The 26,999-nt window shown below is 43.3% G+C and overlaps 1 protein-coding gene across 1 annotated transcript in view; it reads right to left on the minus strand.

The window, feature by feature from the left end:
- Positions 1-8,064: 8,064 nt before the first annotated feature.
- Positions 8,065-26,999, minus strand: part of LOC115105459 (G protein-activated inward rectifier potassium channel 2-like) — a 29,083-nt gene continuing 10,148 nt past the window's right edge. Inside the window, exon 2 of the mRNA XM_029627542.2 lies at positions 8,065-10,694. Within this exon, the coding sequence (XP_029483402.2) occupies positions 10,339-10,694 (356 nt within the window). The 3' untranslated portion in view covers positions 8,065-10,338. The remainder of the gene's footprint in view (positions 10,695-26,999) is intronic.

Below are 26,999 nucleotides of genomic sequence, written 5' to 3' on the forward strand. Positions count from 1 at the left end.
GAAATCATCAATATGTATTAATTACTAATTACTAATTACAGCAGAAATGTTATTGAAAGCAGTATCCAGATCCATCGGATGTAGTGATCATAATATAGTAGCCATATCTAGGAAAACCAAAGTTCCGAAGGGCCTAATATAGTGTACAAGAGGTCATACACAAAAGGTTTTTGATTCCTATGTTGTTGATGTAAATAATATTTGTTGGTCCATGGTGTGTAATGAGGAGCAAACAGACGTTGCACTTTACACATATATAAAATTACTTATCACATTTATAAAATTGCTTAATAAGCATGCACCCATTACTGTAAAACTGTTAAATCCCAGTGGACTGATGAGGATTTGAAGAATTGTATGGTTGAGAAGGATGAGGCAAAAGGAATGGCAAATAAGTCTGTCTGCACAGCCGATTGGTAAACGTACTGCAAATTGAGAAATCATATGACTAAACTGAATAAAAAGAAGAAACTACACAATGAAACAAAGATAAATTACATAAAGAAAAAGGCAAACTTAGCTCCATCATTCATCACAAAACCGACTGCTATTGCCAATTTAATGATTTTTTTCTTTGGCAAGATTAGCAAGTGAGTGTGGAAGAGGTGGAAAAAGTATTGTTGTCTATCAACAATGACAAGCCACAGGGGTCTGACAACTTGGATGGAAAATTACTGAGGATAATATCAGACGATATTGCCACTCCTATTTGCCATATCTTCAATTTAAGTCTACTAGTGTGCCCTCAGGCCTGGAGGGAAGAAAAAGTCATTCCGCAACCTAAGAATAGTAAATCCCCCTTTACTGGCTCAAATAGCCGACCAATCAGTCTGTTACTAACCCTTTTTCAATCTTTCCTAATGACATGCCACTGGCTTTGAGTAAAACCAGTGTGTCTATGTATGCAGATGACTCAACACTATACACGTCAGCTACGACAGCGACTAAAATGATTGCAACACTTAAGAAAGAGCTGCAGGCAAGGAATAAGTTAGTCCTGAATATTTCACAAAACGAAAAGCATTGTATTTTGGACAAATCATTCACTTAACCCTAAACCTCAACTAAATATTGTAATAAATCATTTGGAAATTGAGCAAGTTGAGGTGACTAAACTTCTTGGAGTAACCCTGGATTTTAAACTGTCATGGTCAAAACATATTGATAGAAGCTAAGATGGGGAGAAGTCTGTCCATAATAAACCGATGCTCTACCTTCTTAACAGCACTATCAACAAGGCAGGTCCTAGAGGCTCTAGTTTTGTCGCACCTTGACTACTGTTCAGTCATGTGGTCAGGTGCCACAAAGAGGGACGTAGGAAAATTGCAATTGGCTCAGAACAGGGCAGCACAGCTGGTCCTTGGATGTGCACAGAGAGCAAACATTAATAATATGCATGTCAATCTTTCCTGGCTCAAAGTGAAGGAGAGATTGACTTCATCACCTGTTGGATTTATGAGAGGTATTGACATGTTTAAAGCACCGAGCTGTCTGTTTAAACGACTAGCATACAGCTCGGACACCCATGCATACCCCACAAGACATGCCATCAGAGGTCTCTTCACAGTCCCTAAGTAAGAGTCATGACTACATTTAACTTTATTCCACATTAGGTAATTGATGCAAGCAGTAGAATCAGATTTAAAAAACAGATAAAAATACACCTTATGGAACAGCGGGGACTGTGAAGCAACACAAACATAGGTGCAGACACACACATGATAACAAATGCACTAAACACACACAAACACATGGATTTTGTGTAGTAGATATGTAGTAGTGGAGTAGGGGCCTGAGGGCACACACTCAGTGTGTTGTGAAATCTGTTATGGATGTATTGTAATGTTTTTAAAATTGTATAACTGCCTTAATTTTGCTGGTCCCCAGGAACATTAGCGTCTGCCTTGGCAGCAGCTAATGGGGATCCATAATAAATACAAATAGACAGGCATGTGCCTTTCCAAATGATGTCCAATCAATTGAAGTGGACTCCAATCAAGTTGTAGAAACATCTCAAGGATGATCAATGGAAACAGGATGCACCTCGAGTCACATACTAAAGGGTCTGAATACTTATGTAAATAAGGTATTTCAGTTTTTAATTTTTAATAAATTTGCCACAAATTCTAAAAACTTGTTTTCACTTTGTTATTATTGGGTATTGTATGCAGATTGATGAGGAAAACATTTTATTTAATCAATTGTAGAATAAGGCTGTAACGTAACAAAATGTGGAAAAAGGGTAGGGTCTTAAAACTTTCCAAATGCACTGTATATTAATAGAAAAGGTGTGTGCAGCAGTAGTTATATAGGATGAGCCTTGACTAGAATACAGTATTTACAGCTGAAGTCGTAAGTTTACATACACCTTAGCCAAATACATGTAAACTCAGTTTTTCACAATTCCTGACATTTAATCTGAGTAAAAAGTGGGTCAGAAGTTTACATACACTCAATTAGTATTTGGAAGCGTTGCTTTTAAATTGTTTAACTTGGGTCAAACATTTTGGGTAGCCTTCCACACGCTTCCCACAAAAAGTTGGGTGAATATTGTCCCATTCCTCCTGACATAGCTGGTGTAACTGAGTCAGGATTGTAGGCCTCCTTGCTTGCATGCACTTTTTCAGTTCTCCCCACAAGTTTTCTATAGGATTGAGGTCAGGGCTTTGTGTTGGACACTCCAATACCTTGACTTTGTTGTCCTTAAGCCATTTTGCCACAACTTTGAAAGTATGCTTGGGGTCATTGTCCATTTGGAAGACCCATTTGCGGCCAAGCTTTTAACTTCCTGACTTATGTCTTGAGATGTTGCTTTAATATATCCACATAATTGTCCTGCCTCATGATGCCATCTATTTTGTGAAGTCCCTCCTGCAGCAAAGCACCCCCACAACATGATGCTGCCAACCCTGTGCTTCACGGTTGGGATGGTGTCCTTCGGCTTGCAAGCCCCCTTCCCCCTTTTTCCTAACGATGGTCATTATGACCATTATGGCCATTTTTGTTTCATCAGACTTTTTTTATCCAAAAACTACAATCTTTGTCCCCATGTGTAGTAGCAAACCGTAGTCTGGCTTTTTTATGGTGGTTTTGGAGCAGCGGCTTCTTCCTTGCTCAGCGGCCTTTCAGGTTATGTCGATATAGGACTCATTTTACTGTGGATATAGATACCTTTGTACATGTTTCCTTCAGCATCTTCACAAGGTCCTTTGCTGTTGTTCTGGGATTGATTTGCACTTTTCGCACCAAAGCTCGTTCATCTCTAGGAGACAGAACACATCTCTTTCCTGAGCGGTATGATGGCTGTATGGTCCCATGGTGTTTATACTTGCGTACTATCGTTTGTACAGATGAACGTGGTACCTTCAGGTATTTGGAAATTGCTCCCAAGGATGAACCAGACTTGTGGAGGTCTACAATTTATTTGCTGAGGTCTTGGCTGATTTCTTTTGATTTTCCCATGATGTCAAGCAAAGAGGCACTGATTTTGAAGGTAGGCCTTGAAATACATCCACAGGTAAACCTCCAATTGACTCAAATGATGTAAATTAGTCAGAACCTTCTAAAGCCATGACATCGTTTTCTGGATTTTTCCAAGCTGTTTAAAGGCACAGTCAACTTAGTGTATGTTAACTTCTGACCCACTGGAATTGTGACACAGTGAATTATAAGTGAAATAACCTGTCTGTAAACAATTGTTGGAAAAATTATTTGTGTCATTCACAAAGTTGATGACCTAAACAACTTGCAAAAACTACAGTTTGTTTACAAGAAATTTGTGGAGTGGTTGAAAAACTAGTTTTAATGACTCCAACCTAAGTAAATGTAAACTTTTGACTTCAACTGTACATATGATGTGGCTAAAATGGTATTTAAACATTATTAAAGTGACCAGTTTTCAATGACTATGTTCAGTGAGGGAAAAAAAGTATTTGATCCCCTGCTGATTTTGTATGTTTGCCCACTGACAAAAAAATGATCAGTCTATAATTTTAATGGTAGGTTTATTTGAACAGTGAGAGACAGAATAACAAAAAATCCAGAAAAACGCATGTCAAAAATTTTATAAATTGATTTGCATTTTAATGAGGGAAATAAGTATTTGACCCCTCTGCAAAACATGATTTAATACTTGGTTGCAAAACCTTTGTTGGCAATCACAGAGGCCAGACGTTTCTTGCAGTTGGCCACCAGGTTTGTACACATCTCAGGAGGGATTTTGTCCCACTCCTCTTTGCAGATTTTCTCCAAGTCATTAAGGTTTCGAGGCTGAGATTTGGCAACTCGAACCTTCAGCTCCCTCCACAGATTTTCTATGGGATTAGGGTCTGGAGACTGGCTAGGCCACCCCAGGACCTTAATGTGCTTCTTCTTGAGCCACTCCTTTGTTGCCTTGGCCGTGTGTTTTGGCTCATTGTCATGCTGGAATACCCATCCACGACCCATTTTCAATGCCCTGGCTGAGGGAAGGTGGTTCTCACCCAAGATTTGACGGTACATGGCCCCATCCGTCGTCCCTTTGATGCGGTGAAATTGTCCTGTCCCCTTAGCAGAAAAACACCCCCAAAGCATAATGTTTCCACCTCCATGTTTGACGGTTGGGATGGTGTTCTTGGGGTCATAGGCAGCATTCCTCCTCCTCTAAACACGGCGAGTTGATTTGATGCCAAAGAGCTCCATTTTGGTCTCATCTGACCACAACACTTTCACCCAGTTGTCCTCTGAATCATTCAGATGTTCATTGGCAAACTTTAGACGGGCATGTATATGTGATTTCTTGAGCAGGGGGACCTTGCTGGTGCTGCAGGATTTCAGTCCTTCACAGCGTAGTGTGTTACCAATTGTTTTCTTGGTGACTATGGTCCCAGCTGCCTTGAGATCATTGACAAGATCCTCCCGTGTAGTTCTGGGCTGATTCCTCCCCGTTCTCATGATCATTGCAACTCCACGAGGAGAGATCTTACATGGAGCCCCAGGCCGAGGGAGATTGACAGTTCTTTTGTGTTTCTTCCATTTGCGAATATTCGCACCAACTGTTATCACCTTCTCATCAATCTGCTTGGCGATGGTCTTGTAGCCCATTCCAGCCTTGTGTAGGTCAACAAACTTGTCCCTGACATCCTTGGAGAGCTCTTTGGTCTTGGCCATGGTGGAGAGTTAGGAATCTGATTGATTGCTTCTGTGGACAGGTGTCTTTTATACAGGTAACAAGCTGAGATTAGGAGCACTCACTTTAAGAGTGTGCTCCTAATTTCAGCTCGTTACCTGTATAAAAGACACCTGGAAGCCAGAAATCTTTCTGATTGAGAGGGGGTCAAATACTTCAAATACTTATTTCCCTCATTAAAATGCAAATAAATGTATAACATTTTTGACATGCGTTTTCTGGATTTCTTTGTTGTTATACTGTCTCACTGTTCAAATAAACCTACCATTAAAATGATAGACGGATCATTTCTTTGTCAGTGGGCAAACATACAAAATCAGCAGGGGATCAAATACTTTTTTTCCCTCACTGTACATGGAGCATCAGTCTCTAAGGTGCAGGGTTGAGTTCCGGGTCATAGCTGGCTAGGAACAGTGACTAAAGTGAAAATTTTCGCCTAAAATTACATACCCAAATCTAACTGCCTGTAGCTCAGGCCCTGAAGCAAGAATATGCATTTTCTTGGTTCCATTTCTTCCTAGGTTCCTGCCTTTCCGGGGAGTTTTTCCTTGCCGCCGTGCTTCTATGTCTGCATTGCTTGCTGTTTGGGGTTTTAGGCTGGGTTTCTGTATAGCACTTTGTGACATCGGCTGATGTAAAAAATACTTTATCAATAAATTTGATTGATTGAATGATAGGGAGACATTCAATATGTCCATAAATACTTCAGCCAGCCTGTCTGAACATGCTCTGAGGACGCGGCTAGGGATGCGGTCTGAGTCAGCAGCCTTTGCGAGGGTTAACACGCTTAAATGTCTTATTGAGCGGCGGTGGCCCACGTGGCGGCACTGTGTTTTCCTCAAAGTGGGCGAAGAAAGTATTTAGCTTGTCCGGGAGCAAGGCGTTGGTGTCTGCAATGTGGCTGGTTTTACCTTTATAATCCGTGATTGTCTGGAGTCCCTGCCACATACATCTCGGTTCTAAGCCGTTGAATTGCTACTCCACTGTGTCTCAGTACTAACATTTTGACTGTTTGATTGCCTTACGAAGGGCATAGCTGTACTGTTTGTACTCATCCATGTTCCCAGTCACCTTGTTGTGGTAATGTGGTGGTTTGCACTTTCTTTTTTGCAAAAATGCTGCCATCTACCCATGTTTTTTAAATATTCTTGTAGCTGTCCCAGAAGGGGTACCAGCTATGGTCAAGAATTCTTGATGAGCGAGTATTGCAGGCGATGTATTGATAAAACTTTGGTAGTCCCCAGCTACAATAAATGCCACCTCAGGATATGCGGTTTCCATTTTGCACATAGTCCAGTGTAGTTCCTTGAGAGCCGTTGCGGTGTCGGCTTGAGGGGGAATATACACACGACCGAAGAGAATTCTCTCAGGAGGTAATGAGGTTGGCATTTGATAGTGAGGTATTCCAAATTGGGAGAACAAAAGGACTTGAGTTCCCATAAATTCTTATTCTCGCTATACACCAAGTCACTTGGCTCTGTCATAACCTCACATGGTCTCTCCTATCATTGCTATGCAGACGACACACAATTAATCTTCTCCTTTCCCCCTTCTGATGACCAGGTGGCGAATCGCATCTCTGCATGTCTGGCAGACATATCAGTGTGGATGACGGATCACCACCTCAAGCTGAACCTCGGCAAGACGGAGCTGCTCTTCCTCCCGGGGAAGGACTGCCCGTTCCATGATCTCGCCATCACGGTTGACAACTCCATTGTGTCCTCCTCCCAGAGCGCCAAGAACCTTGGCGTGATCCTGGACAACACCCTGTCGTTCTCAACTAACATCAAGGCGGTGGCCCGTTCTTGTAGGTTCATGCTCTACAACATCCGCAGAGTACGACCCTGCCTCACACAGGAAGCAGCGCAGGTCCTAATCCAGGCACTTGTCATCTCCCGTCTGGATTACTGCAACTCGCTGTTGGCTGGGCTCCCTGCCTGTGCCATTAAACCCCTACAACTCATCCAGAACGCCGCAGCCCGTCTGGTGTTCAACCTTCCCAAGTTCTCTCACGTCACCCCGCTCCTCCGCTCTCTCCACTGGCTTCCAGTTGAAGCTCGCATCCGCTACAAGACCATGGTGCTTGCCTACGGAGCTGTGAGGGAACGGCACCTCAGTACCTCCAGGCTCTGATCAGGCCCTACACCCAAACAAGGGCACTGCGTTCATCCACCTCTGGCCTGCTCGCCTCCCTACCACTGAGGAAGTACAGTTCCCGCGCAGCCCAGTCAAAACTGTTCGCTGCTCTGGCCCCCCAATGGTGGAACAAACTCCCTCACGACGCCAGGACAGCGGAGTCAATCACCACCTTCCGGAGACACCTGAAACCCCACCTCTTTCAGGAATACCTAGGATAGGATAAAGTAATCCTTCTCACCCCCCTTAAAAGATTTAGATGCACTATTGTAAAGTGGCTGTTCCACTGGATGTCTTAAGGTGAACGCACCAATTTGTAAGTCGCTCTGGATAAGAGCGTCTGCTAAATGACTTAAATGTAAATGTAATATAAATAATGGGTTGGTATACTGTGGTATACTGTGCAACCTTCAGGGTTTGAGTATGACACCCCAACCCAAAACATTGGGTCCTCCCAAACTCTAGCTCTACCACCATTTCTTGGTCCTGTACCACATGGTTTCATAAAGTGCCCTTTATATCGAATATGATTGTCCATTTCAATCAATTATTGACCACAGAGTGAATATATTTCTCAATTTCATTAAATCAACACAAGGTAAAATACGATTTGTATCAATAAAAGAGAGTGAGAAGTATTAGTTAAAGTATTATCGAAGATGATTTATGAACCAGTATTTTGCAATTCAGTGTAATGTTGAAAATATAACCTAATACAATTAATAGTTACAAATGAATACAAACAGTCAAATAAACGAGTCGATATAATAAACATGTCTGTTTCGTTCAATCTTTGTTCAGCGATTGGACAGAAGTCAGATTAAACAATGATGCCTGCATGTTTATAACGCTTTACATTAAGCTGTTGAAATACCACATAGCTGAAATATCTACCCCTTTGATAACATCTGATTAATTACCAATAACTTCACAGTACCTACACCTGTAACAAATATGGATCACAAATAAAAACATTTAATTAGCTATAGACTAACTGCGTTTTATATGGGTAACTTAAGTGTTACCCAAATGTTTTTCATTGACACATAGAAGCCAAAGTTATACAGGTGTGCTATCAGTGACATGCAGAGCTAGAACGTTCTGCAGTAACAAAATTACACACGGTTGCTGTCTGAGCCCTGTATATGGCTCTTCAGCACAAGCAATAGAACCATTTTGTAAAGTGATAACATTGTAAGGTTACATTACACTGTTTTATTTCAAATCAAACATTTTGCCGGAAAAACAAAGAAATTGCTTTTAGAAACGTAGTTTTGCAGCAGAAATAAAGAGGTCTAATATGTAAAAAAAAGAAAATGAACACTTAGTTAAATTAAAGGTGCTAGAGTAGGCCTTGATGCTCTTCCCCAAGCTCCCCTCACATGGCTTCTTTCGTAGTACCAGTGTGCTTTCATTTGTCCGCTATGGGCCGGACACTACAGTGGGGTTCACTTCAGAGACACATTGAAAGATGGAAGCCTGTCCTTCATATTAGAAAAGTGAGCATGTTTCTCACCGGTTCCAATCCAAGTGCCAATTCCGTTTAGCAAACTCCAGGCAGTGCTATAGTCAGATGACATGAAAATAGAGCTCTTTGGCCATGCACACCAGCGGTGGATTTGGCGTCGAAAAACGGAAGCATATGGAGAAAAGTGCTTCATCTTATGGGGCTATTTTGCTTCCACTGGTCCTGTGGCCCTTGTTAAGGTTAAAGGCATCATGAACTTTACCAAGTACCAGGACATTTTAGCCTAAAACCCGGATGCCTCTGCCAGGACTTGAAAACCCTGTGGTTTGAATTGAAGAGGTCAGTCCATAGGAGCAGATGAAGGATATCAAGGATTTGGTAAGATTCTGTAAGGAGGAATGGTCTAAGATCCCTCCCATCATGTTCTCCAATCTCATAAAACATTTTAGAGAAAGGCTCAGTGTCGTGCCAATTTTTACTCCTTTCTTTTTTATATTTTTTGTATTACTTATAAATAAAATATTTCTCTGAGTAATTGTATTAGTATAAAATAAACGTTCTGCTGCTTGGATAACGTATCTTGGATGACGTCCTCCTCTGAGACCAGGTTACTTGTTGCACCAGTAGGAGAATTATAAAGAGAATTTATGCTGGCAGTTAAGGGAACTAACAAAGGTTAGGACATTTACGTTAAAAGGTTAGGAGAACTAAAACAACAAAGGTTAGGCAACTTTACGTAGCAGGTCAGGTGAATTGGCATAAGCTTAGAAAATGGTTAGGAGATGTTTTAGCTAAAATGCTACAGTTGTCCCAGACGCAACCTGAACACGCAACCTGTGGATTGCTAGAAGGATGCGCATTATGCCTACCCATCCTCCCCGACCAACCTCTCTACTTTCTGTCTAAAGTAACTAGTCCATTAGGCCAGACTGAATATTCTATAGGGCTTTCATCCAGAATTGTTAATAAGAGTTATATTGTCATGCCTATTACAATCACCATTATTCTCATATGTACACAATATATAATAAATTAACTACAGTGAGTTTTTGTACATGCTTATATATTTCTTAAAACTCTAATGTAAGGAAAGCTTTGTACATAAGGCATAGAATATGTACAGACCTGGTCTAAATTAATCAGTATCAAACATCTTCTTGTCAAATATTCACACTTTGGCAACATAACAGATAGTATATACAAAAAATACAAATACAAATATCCTAGAATATATATGTTTATATGTATAGGTTTTAATCTTTGAATAAAAAAACCGAAATAATATTAATTGATATCTTCAAGAAAAAAACGATGTTATCAAAACATGCAATTACAGAGCTTTTCAGCCCAGCCATTGTCATGTACCATCTATCTTTGGGGGGCAAATGACCTGTTTAGGGCTAAAGCTGGTTCCTAGGACCAGAACATCCTTGAACTCAGGTTCCCCATTTTTCTGCCTTGGCCCTGACCTTTGACCTGGGACCAGCTCACCTGGTCAGACAGCCATGAGGAGTAGAGACACCACAGTAAGCCCCACACAGCCCCTCTGGCCTAAGTTCTCTCCCCTCTACACTTTGGACTCGCTCTCTATATTAGCAATGTCACCGTTCCTCTCTGTCTGCTCCTCTAGCCCTTCTTCCTGGGTTACCAGTGTAGTATGCTTCTTCTCGCGGCCCTCGGGCTCCAGCACCCCCTGCTGGCTGAGCTTGCTGGCCACAGACCAGGTGAAGGGCAGGTGGATGCGGCAATTAATCTCAGCCAGCTCTCTGGCGCTGCAGCTGGGGGTGTTGGTCTCGTGGATGTCGTGAAAGCTGTTGTAGTCCACCTCGTAAAAGCCATCCTCCAGGGTGAGCACCGGCATGAAGCGGTAGCCCCACTTTATCTCGCTGGTCACATACGAACTCCTGGCCTGGCAAGTCATCCCTGTGGGGACAGAGAGAAGACGGAACTTAGCCTCCTCTAGAGTTGACAAAAAAAACACTGTCTAGTTGTGGATATGACTCATTCAATGTCAGAGTCATTACAACATAATGACACAGGTCTACTAGCACTTTATGAGAAATAATGTTATATCATGTTATCATGTCATTGTTAGGTGTTAGTATCGGCGATCTCTGGCTAAGGCCGTATGTGTTGGGAGTGAGTAAGTTATTAAATGTCAATACAGTTGGACACTATAGCTGTGGAAAACTGAGCAATCAGTAATATATACAGCCCTATCCAGTCCACCCAACACTCAGGAAGGGTTGGTGTATTGAACATACTGTACAGAGACTATTAATAACTCTTAATTATGAACATAGCCACTAACCATTTTACCTTTCATGCAGCAGTACATTGTAATTGTACCTCAAGCACTTTGCCCAGATTTTATTGTCACATTAGAATGAATGGTGCTGCTAGGCTCTGTGTGTAGGGTAAGTGAAGCCGTCCTCTAATATATTTCTCAAGGAAAACAGCTTTCTCACTACTTAATCATTTGTTGGGTCAAATATAATGACAATAATTACTCTAGAAAGTGTCTGAATTCCTTGCCTCATTACAACAGAAAGCTACATTCTTAGAGAACAGAATTAGAGAAATTTCAAGTTGGCAGTTAAAAATATTTTTTCACGTATAAGGAGAACTGTTTTAGAAGGGGAACTTCTAAAACATTAGATGAAAGACTTTAAACAGTCATTCTTACACAAGAAGAAGAGCCATTAATCATTCAACTTATTTTGCCTACAGCTGTGAGTTAAGTTTTTTTTCTGATCCGTCAGGTTTCATAAGACATCCTAATAAGAAACCGTTAAACTAACACTGAATGACAAGCAATGTCCCTTTCACACGTGCAATGCTGCAGGGCATCAAAATGGCACAATTATTGAGACTTAAAAATATTTAGAAAGTGGAGGGAGGTCAACAAGGCAATGAACATGCGATTAAAAAAATAATTGGTGTTTTGGAGCAAATCCATCAACAGGATATTGAGTAAAGCGAAGAGACGGTATAAAGGACTATATCAAGTGTGTGTGTGTGTGTGTCTGTATCATGGTAGGGGAGGAAGGACTGGTACATCTCGTACTGCAGTTTCATTTGGCTGATGATGCTGAAAATGTGCAGCTCCAATGAGCAGCTGGTGCGCTGCAGAAAGGATATGGCGTACCTTCAGGGCTCCGGCAGCATGGATGCTGAAGAAAGCCTTCTGCTATGAGGTCTAACACATAGGTTTCTAAAACTACAAGCCAGCCCAAAAAAGTATGAATTTACAGAAAATGTAAAAGAAGTGATATAATTATCCTGCTTGGAAAGAAACCATTACAAAATGTTGTTTTCTTTCATGTCAGACCCTAAATTCCAGGCCGCACAGTACAACACACGCATTTCATGGGCTAAAACATTTCAATAATGTTTTCATTGAAGACATCCAGGGGATGGAATTGGATATACATACTGTTGAAGTCGGAAGTTTACATACACTTAGGTTTGAGTCATTAGAACTAGTTTTTCAACCACTCCACAAAGTTCTTGTTAACAAACTATAGTTTTGGCAAGTTGGTGAGGACATCTACTTTGTGGATGTATTTCAAGGCCTACCTTCAGTGCCTCTTTGCTTGACATCATGAGAAAATCTAAAGAAATCAGCCAAGACCTCCACAAGTTTGGGTCATCCTTGAATTTTCCAAATGCCCGAAGGTACATCTGTACAAACAATAATACGCAAGTATAAACCCCATGGGTGTCACGACTTCCGCCGAAGTCCGTCCCTCTCTCTCCTTGTTCGGGCGGTGTTCGGCGGTCGACGTCACCGGCCTTCTAGCCATCACTGATCAATTTTTCATTTTCCATCGGTTATGTCTTGTCCTCCTTCATACCTGGTTCCAATCCCATCAATTACATGTTGTGTATTTAACCCTCTGTTTCCCCTCATGTCCTTGTCGGAGATTGTTTTGACTGTATGTGATGTGCGACGGGTTTTGTACCCACTTTGTTATTTTGTACATTTCGGTTGTTTTGGAGTTTTGTCAGAATTTATTAAACAACTCAGTTTATACCAAGTTCGTTCTCCTGCGCCTGACTTCCTTGCCACCAACAATGGGACCACACAGCCATCATTCCGCTCAGGAAGGAGACGTGTTCTGTCTCCTAGAGATGAACGAACTTTGATGCAAAATGTTAAAATCAACCTTGTGATGATGCTGGAGGAAACAGGCACAAAAATATCTATATCCACAGTAAAACGCGTAATATATCGACATAACCTGAAAGGCCGTTCAGTAAGGAAGAAGCCACTGCTCTAACACCGCCATAAAAAAGCCAGACTACGGTTTGCAACTGCACATGAGGACAAAGAGGGGGGGTGAAAGACAAACCTGGAACATGAATGTCTGGCAGATACATAACCACACAGTTTGCTCATCCTGCTGTGGATACATGTGTATATGTGTTTGTGTTGCGTACTGCACACTAACAGCCCTCATATGATGGAACAGGTCAGCCGTGACAATGGCCACAAGCTGTTCCTGATTCGCATCATGCCTTCTACAACCTTTCGACCTCTCCCCTTTCACCCAGAACATTCTCTTTTACGCCACTGCCGCTTCGGCTTATTCAGGCCCTTGGGCTGAATGACAAGGCACCGCTCCGACTGTCCGTCTACTATTACTTCAGCCGAGCATGCAAAACAGGCCACTGACCCAATAACACACAGTGCATGGTACACTCGAACAATTATTAAACTTTGAGTCTGGCCTCACAAAGTTCACATCTCACCTCTTTTTCCAAAGTATAGTACCTTTAAATTGGGGAGGGAGTGAATTGATGGTTTCAAATGTCACCTGTGGTACCACCTGTCCAGGTTGGTAAATCTGGTCTTGTATTTAGTCTACACAATATCAACTACTCACCTTCAACTTTCCCAAAACAATGACTTCCCTTGAATCTCCCATTTCTCTCAAACATTTTAGAAAAAGCTGTTGTGTAGCAACTCACTGCCTTCCTGAAGACATAAATGACGTACATGAAACGCTCCAGTCTGGTTTTAGACTCCGTCATAGTACTGAGACTGCACTTGTGAATGTGATGAATTACCTTATAATGGTGTCAGACCAAGGCTGTGTATCTGTCCTCGTGCTCCCAGATTTTAAGTGCCGCTTTTGACACCATCGATCACCACATTCGTTTGGAGAGATTGAAAACCCTAATTGGCCTACACGGCCAAGTTTTTGCCTGGTTTACATCTTATCTTTCGGAAAGATATCTCTGTGGATGGTTTGTCCTCAAAGGTCCGTTTTAGGACCGCTATTGTTTTCACTATATATTCTATATATTCACCATATATTCTACCTCTTGGTGATGTCATTAGGGAATGCAATGTCAACTTTCACTGCTATGCAGACGATACACAGCTGTACATTCTGGTTAAACATGGTAAAGCCACAAAATTTGCTACCCTGGGAGCCTGTGTTTCAGACATAAGGAAGTGGATGGGGCATTTTTAAAACTTTTAACCTCAGACAAAACAAATCTCTCTTCTGACGAACATATCAAAAATATTCCAAGGGCAGCTTTTTTTCATAACTGTCACACTCTGATCTGTTTCACCTGTCTATGTGATTGTCTCCACCCCTTCCAGGTGTCTCCCATCTTCCCCATTATTCCCAGTGTATTTATGTGTTCTCTGTTTGTCTGTTGCCAGTTCGTTTTGTTTTTCTTCAAACCCACCATCATATTCTCCTGTATTCTCTAGTTCCTGCTATCTGGGTTTCCCGGTTTTGACAATTTTGCCTGCCCTGACCATGAGCCTGCCTACCGTTCTGTACCTTGTAACACCTCCCTGGATTACTGACTTGTGCCTGCCCTGCCCTGCCTTGAACCTGAGCCTGCCTGCCGTTCTGTACATTTCGGACTCTGCTCTGGAATACTGACCTCTGCCTGCCCTTGACCTGTTGTTTGCCTGTCCTCCCTGTTTTTGTAATAACTTTTGTTACTTTTAAACTGTCTGCTTCTGGGTCTTCTCCTGAGCCTTGACAGTAATATTGCAAAAATCATAACATTTTGTCCAAAAGTTATGCAGAAAAGCGAATACTTCTAGATTAGACTACTGCAGTACTCTACACTCTGGCTACCCGGATAAAGCACGAAATAAACTTCAGTTAGTGCTAAGTACGGCTGCTAGAATCTTGACTAGAACCCCAAAATGTTATCATATTACTCCAGTGCTAGCCTATACACTGGCTTCCTGTTAAGGCTATGGCTGATTTCAAGATTTTACTGCTATCCTACAAAGCATTACATGGACTAGCACCTGCCTATCTCTATACTTTTGTCCTGCCTTACATACCTACACGTACACTACGTTCACAAGCCTCCTTATTGTCCTTAGAATTCCTAAGCAAACAGCTGGAGGCTTTCTCCTCTGGAGCAACATTTTTATGGAATGGTCTGCCTATTCATGTGAGAGACGCAGACTCTGTCTCAACCTTTAAATCTCAACTGAAGACTAATTTCTTCAGTAGATCCTATGATTGAGTACAATCTGGCCCAGGGGTGCGAAGGTGAATGGCAAGGCACTGGAGTGATGAACTGCCCTTGCTGTCTCTGCCTGGCCGGCTCCCCTCTCTCCACTGGGATTTTCTGCCTCTGACCCTATTACGGGGGCTGAGTCACTGGCTTACAAATAAAATAAAATAAAACTAGTACTAGTTCTCTTCCATGCCGTCCCTAGGAGGGGTGCGTCACATCTGCCAGGCTTTTTTCCCGCTATACTCAACTTGAGTGGGTTGAGTCACTGACGTTCTTCTTCCGATTTTGCGCCCCCCTCATGCTCGTGCGGTGGAGGAGATCTTTGTGGGCTACAGTCAGCCTTGTCTCAGGGTAGTAAGTTGGTGGTCTGTTGATATCCCTCTAGTGTTGTCCGGGGGTATCGTCTGACAGTGACACAGTGTCCCGACCCCCCCCTGTCTCAGGGTAGCCTAGTGGTTAGAGCGTTGGACTAGTAACCGGAAGGTTGCAAGTTCAAACCCCCGAGCTGACAAGGTACAAATCTGTCATTCTGCCCCTGAACAGGCAGTTAACCCACTGTTCCTAGGCCATCATTGAAAATAAGAATTTGTTCTTAATTAACTGACTTGCCTGGTTAAATAAAGGTAAAATACAATTTAAAAAAATAGAATATATGCTGCAATAGTCTATGTGCCAGGAGGCTAGGGTCAGTCTGTCCTATCTGGTAAAATTCCCCTGTCTTATCTGTTGTCCTGTGTGAACTTAAATATGCTCCCTCTAATTCTACCATCTCTCTCTCTCATGCTCTCTGTCTATCTTTCTCTCCCCTCCTGGAGTACCTGAGCCTAAGGACCATGCGTCAGGACTACCTGGCCTGATGTCCCTGTCCGCCGGTTTGTGCTGCTGATCCAGTTTCTGATGTTTTTCCTGTGGCTATGAAACCCTGACCTGTTCACCAGAAGTGCTACCTTGTCGTGCTGCTGCTCCAGTTTCAACTGTTCTGCCTGCGGCTATGGAACTCTGGTCTCACGCTACATTGTCCCGGACCTACTGTTTTCGTCTCTCTCCCTCTATCTCGCTCTCTCTCCCTCTCTCTCTCTTTCTCTACCGCAACTGCTGTCTCGACCTCTGAATGCTCAGCTATGAAAACCCAACTGACATTTACTCCTGAGGTGCTGACCTGTTGCACCTTCTACAACCACAGTGATTATTATTTGACCCTGCTGGTCATCTATGAGCGTTTGAACATCTTGAAGAACGATCTGGCTTTAATGGCCATTTACTCTTATAATCTTCACCCGGCACAGTCAAAATAGGACTGGCCACCCCTCAAAGCCTGGATCCTCTAGGTTTTTTCTTAGCTTCCTGCTTTTCTAGGGATTTTCTCCTAGCCATAGTGCTTCTACAGTACATCTGCATTTGTGCTGTTTTGGGGTTTAGGCTGGGTTTCTGTATAAGCACTTTGTGACATCTGCTGATGTAAAAAGGGCTTTATAAATACATGTGATTGATCGATTGCCTGACACCTGTAGTTACCTCAACATATAGAGATTAGAAAGACGGATGCCCTGTGCACTCATGCCTGGTGCGTGTCCCCATCTGTCGGGCATTGGGGGACACAGTAAACTGGTTGCACAAATATGGAGAGCACACTATTGAAATTCAAGAATTACCAGGAGCAGGACGTCACAGCGATGAAGATTAAGAAGTTTGAGCAGCACTCCAATGACTATGAACAAAATGAGGTGTATCTGTAGAGAGGGAATCCACATCGAGGACATGCAGTGATGTCAGAGACTACCCAAAACAGATTACCCTACCTCCACACTTAAGTGCATCTTCTCTTGATGCAGATTCAGATTACAGCTATGATTCCCATGGGAGTGGATCTTTTTTAGGACGCAAGCGAGGGGGAAGAGGATACCCTCAATGGCCCGACAGGGGTCAGCAGCACCGCGGATGTGGAAGAAGTGTAGGAGGGGCAAGAAGAACAGAGGAGCAAGGCTGCAATTGGACACAGTCAGAATGCCTGAGTGTGATTAACCTTTCTTCACGTCCCATCATCACTTCATGTGAGTTGGCGTTGAGTAAGGGTGTATCTTTCATCCCCACTGCATCATGTAATGACTTTGACACCACAATAGAATTTCAGAAATTATTTCCAAATGTGGATGTGTCAAGTATGGGTGAGACGAGTGTTCAGACTATGGGTGACACAATAGAGAATTACATTTCCACCAGAACGAATACCCCGTTTTGAGCCAAATCCACCTTTTTTCAGCCAGATACAGAAATCCCTCCCTAGAAACATACTGCAGATTGGTGGAAAAAGATGTCTCAGATTTTGAATATTAAAGTGAGAATACAGAGTCTGCAATAATCTCCCTAAACAGAGACAAGCATTGGATGTTTAAAAAAATGATTCCACTTTGATAGTACGTAATTGCTGACAAGGGCGGAACTGTGGTGTTGTTAAACCGTGATGACTATGTGAATGAGATCTGGGGACTATTGAACACCACCACTTTCTATCAGAAATTGTCACGTGACCCCACACCACGTGACCCCACACCACTGTTCAAAGAAGAGATTCACTGCAAGCTGAAGTCTCTTGTGGAAAGTGGAGACATTATGCAAAAAGAATATGAGTTCATGAAAGTAGACTATCCAGTCATTAGCTTTATTCATGCCGTACCAAAATACACAAACTACTGGATAAGCCACCAGGGAGACCTATTGTGGCCTCCATTGGCTCATTGACTGAAAATATTTCTGCTTTTGTAGATTTCTTTCTAAAAACCCATTGTGGTGTCACTCTCACCCTATTACGGGCAAGGCCATTAAGATTAAGGGCATCATGTTCCACAAAAAATGTGCTATACCTGATCAAGTGTATTTGTGGTCTATGCTATGTAGGAAAAACAAAACGAGCTCTGAAAACAAGGATAGCAGAACACAGGAGTAATATCAGGACACTTGACCAGAGAAACCCGATGGCTGCGCATTTCATGGAGGCTCGTCACACCATTAGCTCTTTGAGATACATTGGCATCGAACATGTTAAGACTCCTAGGAGGGGGAGAGATACTGATAATCTATTATTGAGAAGAGAATTGTATTGGATTCACCATTTGTGTACCATGTCTCCTAGAGGTCTGAACCAAGAGTTTGATATCAGACCATTTCTTACATGAATATGTCACTTTGATTTGTCTTGCCTTCCAGGTAACCCACTTGGTCATTTTGTAAATATTTATTATTTTCTGGAACTACTACATGTACCCATCTCATTGTTATTAAATTATTAGAGGTACACAAATTGCTTTTGCACCCACCATGCGTCATGTCCTCAATGGTCATGTGAGGTGAAATGTGTATATTTTGGGATGTGAGCACTCAATTTGTTTGACCTGATGAAGGTCCGTTTCGGATCGAAACGTTGTCAATAAATCAGTGAATTTGTAGCTTTAACAGTGTGCGGGCCTTCTTGTTCTTTAATAGTATTCTTTATTAGCCCAGCACCTATGTTTTGAAGGATGTGCTTATGACCACTGACCCTTCTATGCATGTTGAGTCTGCCAGAAAGTAGTTACGGCAGTCAGTCAACCCGCAAAAACCCTCCCGTCCCCCTCTATTTACAAATGCAGCCTGCCCCTTCGCAAACAGTCATTATCGAATTAGACAAAATGGCAGAATACTGTGTGCCCCCTTCTGCCCAAAGCCCTTCACACCTGGGGGGTTTGGGTCAGGGTGAAAAGTGCATCACCTTTTTATAAATGTTGAGCTAATTACAAGGGTCAGACAAAAGGCAGGAATTGCTTTGGGAAAGTAGTATTGGAGGGGAGTAGCTGTAGTTATTGTTTAGTCTACATGCAAGATTAGTTTACCAACAATGTCAGGTGGTACCACAGATGACCCTTTAAGCCATCAAACCACAGAATGCCAAGACGAGGACAAAGGGGCCAGCCCCTCCCCCAATTCAAATACATTATTTTACCCTTTGTTATTCTTTGACACCAGTCATGACAACATTTCAAGAGAGAGTTGACAACCACTGTTCTCTACCTTAACACAAAGCAGCACAAGGCACACACAGCCTGTATCTCCACCTGCATTGTCATTAGAGGGTTTATATATTGAGTGACAGAATTTGAGACAACCATGTACCACATGGCAACACCATGTCAAAGTATTGGCCATATCAAAAACAATTAAAGTAGAACTTGTGCAGTACAATAAATCTTTGTCTGTAAGAACAAAGTCCTCGCCTAAAATAAAGCAACCACCCATGTGCAGAGTTGGTGGAACATAATATCTAATAGCTATTGGCTGGTGTGGCCTGCTGTTTGGATAATACTGCTTAAAGGGAAACCCCACTCAAAAGCTGTCACACCCTAATCTGTTTCACCTGTTCCTGTGATTTTCTTTCTTTTCGTTTATTTACATTTTTACAGGGACAGCGCACATTAATCAACGTTTCAGTAAAAGTGCCTGTTTTAGCCAGCCGGCTAATTTTCAACCGCAGTCCCTGGGCAAGCTATTAAAAACATTGTTGATTGTCCAGGTGTCGCTTATTTTCCCCAGTGTATTTATCCCTGTGTTTCCTGTCTCTCTGTGCCAGTTTGTCTCGTATGTTAGTCAAGTCAAGCAGTGCGTTTTTCCCGTTTCACCTTTTGCTTTTCTCTTTTTGATAGCCTTCCCGGTTTTGACCCCTGCCTGACTCTGGACTATTTCCCCGCCTGCCTGCCCTTCGGTACCTTTTGGACTCTGAACTGGTTTTGACCTTTTTACCTGTCCACGACCATTCTCTTGCTTTACCCTATTGGATTAATGAATATTGTAAGACTCCAACCATCTGCCTCCTGTGTCTGCATCTGGGTCTCGCCTTGTATCATAAAAAAAACTATATTTGGGGTATTTTGTTCATTAGTATTTTGTTTATTAGTACCGGCAATGAAGTTTTTAAGATGTTGTCAAGTATGCCGGCAGTCGAGTTTTTAAGATATTGGACTTAAAAAGCTAAGTGTCTCCGGCCATGTCATCATGATTATGCAAAATGCAGAGAGATCATTCAAGTTTCACCCTCTCTCTCTCTCACTCTCTCTCTGGCCATCTTACATGGGCACACTTCAGTTGCCATGGCAACATCACAAACCACCGCAAATGATTGTATGGTTGCTTAGAGAGAGCAATAGAAGCAGGAGGAGGGAGGACTGTCTTCTCCTTATGTTCCAACAACAAGATGGGGAATTAGCCATGTCTGCAGCCCTGTGTTCATGTCTAACTGGAATATTCACAGTACCGTAGACACATATACTGTAGAATAGGATACAGAGAGCACTGCTCTAAATTATTACCTGTATAATCATTTGGTGTGTGCTTATATTTGTCCTATTTCAAACAAGTGTGTATTATACACATTTCAAAATTGGAAATGTTATTTTTGCATATTCGAACTCTCCCTGGGCCACCCTCAGCAATTAGTGTTAAGTGATTTGCTGAAGGGCACTTAAACAGATTTTTCACTTTGTTGGCTCGGGGATTCAAACTAGCAACCTTTCAGTTACTAGCCCAATACTCTAACCGCTAGGTTACATGCTGCCAGTAATGTGCAGTCAAGGTAGGCAGGGTAGGTGAAAATAAATGAAAAAGGAACTATAACGAAAAATAAATGTACCTTTTATCAATAATTTTGCCTTGTTTTTTCTGCATGATAAAATTGATTTCGGAACTAGTACAAATCAGTGGTGATCTGGTATAAAATGCTCATGGAGGCCAGGGGAAAGGCAACCTCGCCATGTACTCTTCTTCCACCCTTCAAACTCCAAACTACCTTATACTGCCTACTAATGGACACATAAAAAAGCAGCCAGAGAGCTTCACTGCCTTTCATGTGAACATTTAGCAACCCATTTAGAGACTGGGTTGGTCTATGATAGAATTTTCAATAAATCTGACGCGCTCTTCCGTGTTCTGCAGAACAAAGTGATGGATATGGGTTTCTGCCTTACAGCGACACAATGAAAGCACTAGAACGGCAGCGACAAGATTTTGAGAGTTTCTATGATCAATTTGAGCAGAAATGCAATGAACTGGGCCTGGCAGAAAGCAAAACTCATAGTAAACAGACGATCAGAGTAAATAGAGGGCGACTCTACTACAACATACTGGACAATATCAATGTTCAGCTGAGAGCCAGGTTTGAGCACTTTGGTGAACTTAATTTCCTTGGCTTAGTGGACTGAATTGTTTTTAAACAATGTCACAAAAGTTCGACACAGCAAACGAGACCCTGTAAAATATTTTTATTTTATTTATTTTATTTCACCTTTATTTAACCAGGTAGGCTAGTTGAGAACAGGTTCTCATTTGCAACTGCGACCTGGCCAAGATAAAGCATAGCAGAGTGATCAGACAACACAGAGTTACACATGGAGTAAACAATTAACAAGTCAATAACACAGTAGAGAAAAAAAAAGGGGGGGTCTATATACAATGTGTGCAAAAGGCATGAGGAGGTAGGCGAATAATTACAATATTGCAGATTAACACTGGAGTGATAAATGATCATGTACAGGTAGAGATATTTGTGTGCAAAAGAGCAGAAAAGTAAATAAATAAAAACTGTGGGGATGAGGTAGGTGAAAATGGGTGGGCTATTTACCAATAGATTATGTACAGCTGCAGCGATCGGTTAGCTGCTCAGATAGCTGATGTTTGAAGTTGGTGAGGGAGATAAAATTCTCCAACTTCAGCGATTTTTGCAATTCGTTCCAGTCACAGGCAGCAGAGTACTGGAACGAAAGGCGGCCGAATGAGGTGTTGGCTTTGGGGATGCTCAATGAGATACACCTGCTGGAGCGCGTGCTACGGATGGGTGTTGCCATCGTGACCAGTGAGCTGAGATAAGGCGGAGCTTTGCCTAGCATGGCCTTGTAGATGACCTGGAGCCAGTGGGTCTGGCGACGAATATGTAGCGAGGGCCAGCCGACTAGAGCATACAAGTCGCAGTGGTGGGTAGTATAAGGTGCTTTAGTGACAAAACGGATGGCACTGTGATAAACTGCATCCAGTTTGCTGAGAAGAGTGTTGGAAGCCATTTTGTAGATGACATCGCCGAAGTCGAGGATCGGTAGGATAGTCAGTTTTACTAGGGTAAGCTTGGCAGCGTGAGTGAAGGAGGCTTTGTTGCGGAATAGAAAGCCGACTCTTGATTTGATTTTCGATTGGAGATGTTTGATATGGGTCTGGAAGGAGAGTTTGCAGTCTAGCCAGACACCTAGGTACTTATAGGTGTCCACATATTCAAGGTCGGAACCATCCAGTGTGGTGATGCTAGTCGGGCAAGCGGGTGCAGGCAGCGATCGGTTGAAAAGCATGCATTTGGTTTTACTAGCGTTTAAGAGCAGTTGGAGGCCACGGAAGGAGTGTTGTATGGCATTGAAGCTCGATTGGAGGTTAGATAGCACAGTGTCCAGTGACGGGCCAAAAGTGTATAGAATGGTGTCGTCTGCGTAGAGGTGGATCAGGGAATCGCCCGCAGCAAGAGCAACATCATTGATATACACAGAGAAAAGAGTCGGCCCGAGAATTGAACCCTGTGGCACCCCCATAGAGACTGCCAGAGGACCGGACAACATGCCCTCCGATTTGACACACTGAACTCTGTCTGCAAAGTAATTGGTGAACCAGGCAAGGCAGTCATCCGAAAAGCCGAGGCTACTGAGTCTGCCGATAAGAATATGGTGATTGACAGAGTCGAAAGCCTTGGCAAGGTCGATGAAGACGGCTGCACAGTACTGTCTTTTATCGATGGTGGTTATGATGTCGTTTAGTACCTTGAGTGTGGCTGAGGTGCACCCGTGACCGGCTCGGAAACCAGATTGCATAGCGGAGAAGGTACGGTGGGATTCGAGATGGTCAATGACCTGTTTGTTGACTTGGCTTTCGAAGACCTTAGATAGGCAGGGCAGAATGGATATAGGTCTGTAACAGTTTGGGTCCAGGGTGTCTCCCCCTTTGAAGAGGGGGATGACTGCGGCAGCTTTCCAATCCTTGGGGATCTCAGACGATATGAGAGAGAGGTTGAACAGGCTGGTAATAGGGGTTGCGACAATGGCGGCGGATAGTTTCAGAAATAGAGGGTCCAGATTGTCAAGCCCAGCTGATTTATACGGGTCCAGGTTTTGCAGCTCTTTCAGAACATCTGCTATCTGGATTTGGGTAAAGGAGAACCTGGAGAGGCTTGGGCGAGGAGCTGCGGGGGGGCCGGAGCTGTTGGCCGAGGTAGGAGTAGCCAGGCGGAAGGCATGGCCAGCCGTTGAGAAATGCTTGTTGAAATGCTTCGATAATCATGGATTTGTCGGTGGTGACAGTGTTCCCTAGCCTCAGTGCAGTGGGCAGCTGGGAGGAGGTGCTCTTGTTCTCCATGGACTTCACAGTGTCCCAGAACGTTTTGGAGTTGGAGCTACAGGATGCAAACTTCTGCCTGAAGAAGCTGGCCTTAGCTTTCCTGACTGACTGCGTGTATTGGTTCCTGACTTCCCTGAACAGTTGCATATCGCGGGGACTGTTCGATGCTATTGCAGTCCGCCACAGGATGTTTTTGTGCTGGTCGAGGGCAGTCAGGACATGGAGTGAATCAAGGGCTGTATCTGTTCTTAGTTCTGCATTTTTTGAACGGAGCATGCTTATCTAATATGGTGAGGAAGTTACTCTTAAAGAATGACCAGGCATCCTCAACTGACGGGATGAGGTCAATGTCCTTCCAGGATACCCGGGCCAGGTCGATTAGAAAGGCCTGCTCACAGAAGTGTTTTAGGGAGCGTTTGACAGTGATGAGGGGTGGTCGTTTGACTGCGGCACCGTAGCGGATACAGGCAATGAGGCAGTGGTCGCTGAGATCCTGGTTGAAGACAGCGGAGGTGTATTTGGAGGGCCAGTTGGTCAGGATGACGTCTATGAGGGTGCCCTTGCTTACAGAGTTAGGGTTGTACCTGGTGGGTTCCTTGATGATTTGTGTGAGATTGAGGGCATCTAGCTTAGATTGTAGGACTGCCGGGGTGTTAAGCATATCCCAGTTTACGTCACCTAACAGAACAAACTCAGAAGCTAGATGGGGGGCAATCAATTCACAAATGGTGTCCAGGGCACAGCTGGGAGCTGAGGGGGTCGGTAGCAGGCGGCAACAGTGAGAGACTTATTTCTGGAGAGAGTAATTTTCAGAATTAGTAGCTCGAACTGTTTGGGTATGGACCTGGAAAGTATGACATTACTTTGCAGGCTATCTCTGCAGTAGACTGCGACTCCTCCCCCTTTGGCAGTTCTATCTTGACGGAAGATGTTATAGTTGGGTATGGAAATCTCTGAATTTTTGGTGGCCTTCCTGAGCCAGGATTCAGACACGGCAAGGACATCAGGGTTAGCAGAGTGTGCTAAAGCAGTGAGTAAAACAAACTTAGGGAGGAGGCTTCTAATGTTGACATGCATGAAACCAAGGCTTTTTCGATCACAGAAGTCAACAAATGAGGGTGCCTGGGGACATGCAGGGCCCGGGTTTACCTCCACATCACCCGCGGAACAGAGAAGGAGTAGTATGAGGGTGCGGCTAAGGGCTATCAAAACTGGTCGCCTAGAGCGTTGGGGACAGAGAATAAGAGGAGCAGGTTTCTGGGCATGGTAGAATATATTCAGGGCATAATGCACAGACAGGGGTATGGTGGGATGCGGGTACGGCGGAGGTAAGCCCAGGCACCTGGTGATGATGAGAGAGGTTTTATCTCTGGACATGCTGGTTGTAATGGGTGAGGTCACCGCATATGTGGGAGGTGGGACAAAGGAGGTATCAGGGGTGTGAGGAATAGGACTAGGGGCTCCATTGTGAACTAAAACAATGATAACTAACCTGAGCAATAGTATACAAGGCATATTGACATTTGAGAGAGACATACAGCGATGCATACAGTGAACACAGGTGTTGAATTGGGAAAGCTAGCTAAAACAGTGGGTGAGACAACAGCTAATCAGCTAGCGTAACAACAGCAGGTGAGATGGCATTGACTAGGCAACTCGGCCGACAGATAAAACAAACAAGCAGAATGGAGTACCGTGGTAATGGACAGTCCAGCGTGCATCAGCTATGTAGCCAAGTGATCAGAGTCCAGGGGGCAGCGGTGGATGGGGCAGGGGGCTGGGCTGGCGAGTGTTATCCAGGTTAAGAAAACTAACAATGACTAAATAGCTTGTAGCTAGCTAGCTGGTTAGCTTCTGGAGGTTCTTGAGTGTGTTCTAAAAATAAAGATAATAGCGATTCCGTATCACATTGTGTGAGGCAAGTTTCCGGAAGGTATAAACAATTTTTTTTTTTTTTTTTTTAAATCGGGAAGAGATACATATGGGTACATATGGAGAAGAGATACATATGAGTACATATGGGCCACTGCGTTTTTGGGACGCGGCGGGACGGTTAGCAGGCCTGTGCTAACAAGCTAACAGATTAGCAGGCCAGGGTAAACAAGGTAGTAGTTAGCGGACCTGGGCTAAACAAGCTAGCAGTTAGCGTGCCGAACTAGCAAGCAAGGAGATTGCGAGGGCTAGAGAGTTAGCCTTTGGAGGACGTCGCGATGGGGTGAGTCTGTTTATTCCTCTTCAAGCGGTGATATCGATAGACCGGTCGTAGTCAAGGTATTGTAGTCCAGGAGTATGCTAGGAGCTCTGGCCGGGCTAGCTTCAAGCTACGTGGGTGGAAACGCTAGCCAGGAGTAATCAACCAGGGTTGCTGTTACACTCGATGGCTAGTTGCGAGGATCCAGCTGAAGGATGTTCCGTTTGTGGTGGGAATCCGGGGGTAAAAAAATAAAAAAATAAATTAGGTCCGTTATGCTCTGGTTAGCGTCGCGTTGCTCTAGCGTCGCGTTGTTCGAACAGGCGAGAGCTTTCCGAGCTAAAGGTTAGTTGATGGTCGCTAGCATAGCTGGTAGTTAGCTGGCTAGCTTCAGTTGAGAGTGTCCGGTTCCGAAGTAAATATATCTACGTTAGGAAAGTAGCTACATTGGCGGGTTGCAGAAGAGTATTTGGAAGCTTAGGTTTAGCAAAATGTTTTAAGGATATGCGAAGAAAAAAATATCTAAAAAAATATCTAAAACGAAAAAGAGACGATATTTACAGAGAGACGATACGACAGGACAACTACTGCTACGCCATCTTGGATAAGTTCCAAGTATAGCCATCCTCTCTTGGATAAGTTCCAAATATGCCAAGTACTTAGATTTCGTTTGAGTTAAGCCTGATCTTGTCGGATTGTACAGTAAAAATGTTTTGAGACAAATTGGACAGCTCCTCAGCTTTTTGTTCCAGTATGACCTGACACAGACTGTCCCCAAGGCAACAAAGTTTTTGCAGCTGGTCCTCACTATACCAGCCACAACAGCATCCGTTGAGAGGTCATTTTCTGCATTGAAATGAATGAAGATATACAGTCGAAACCAGACCGATCAAGGACAACTCCCATCCCTTGCCATCATCTCCATCTCATCGAGACACTTTTAACACTGAGGGCCAACAGGGAGCATTTTTACAGTTCCACCACTGATAGACGGTTGGACTTCGTTTACAAGTAAGTGCAAGTGTTTATTTACAGTAGCGCTGTAAACTAAATGGGTGTACCATTTAAACTGGCCAGTGAGTGTATATCTCAGTCAATAGAAAGTGCCCACTGGCCTGTTGTGTTGGTACCCGAGGTAT

The sequence above is a fragment of the Oncorhynchus nerka genome, linkage group LG22 (genome assembly GCF_034236695.1).
Source record: "Oncorhynchus nerka isolate Pitt River linkage group LG22, Oner_Uvic_2.0, whole genome shotgun sequence".
NCBI lineage: Eukaryota > Metazoa > Chordata > Actinopteri > Salmoniformes > Salmonidae > Oncorhynchus > Oncorhynchus nerka.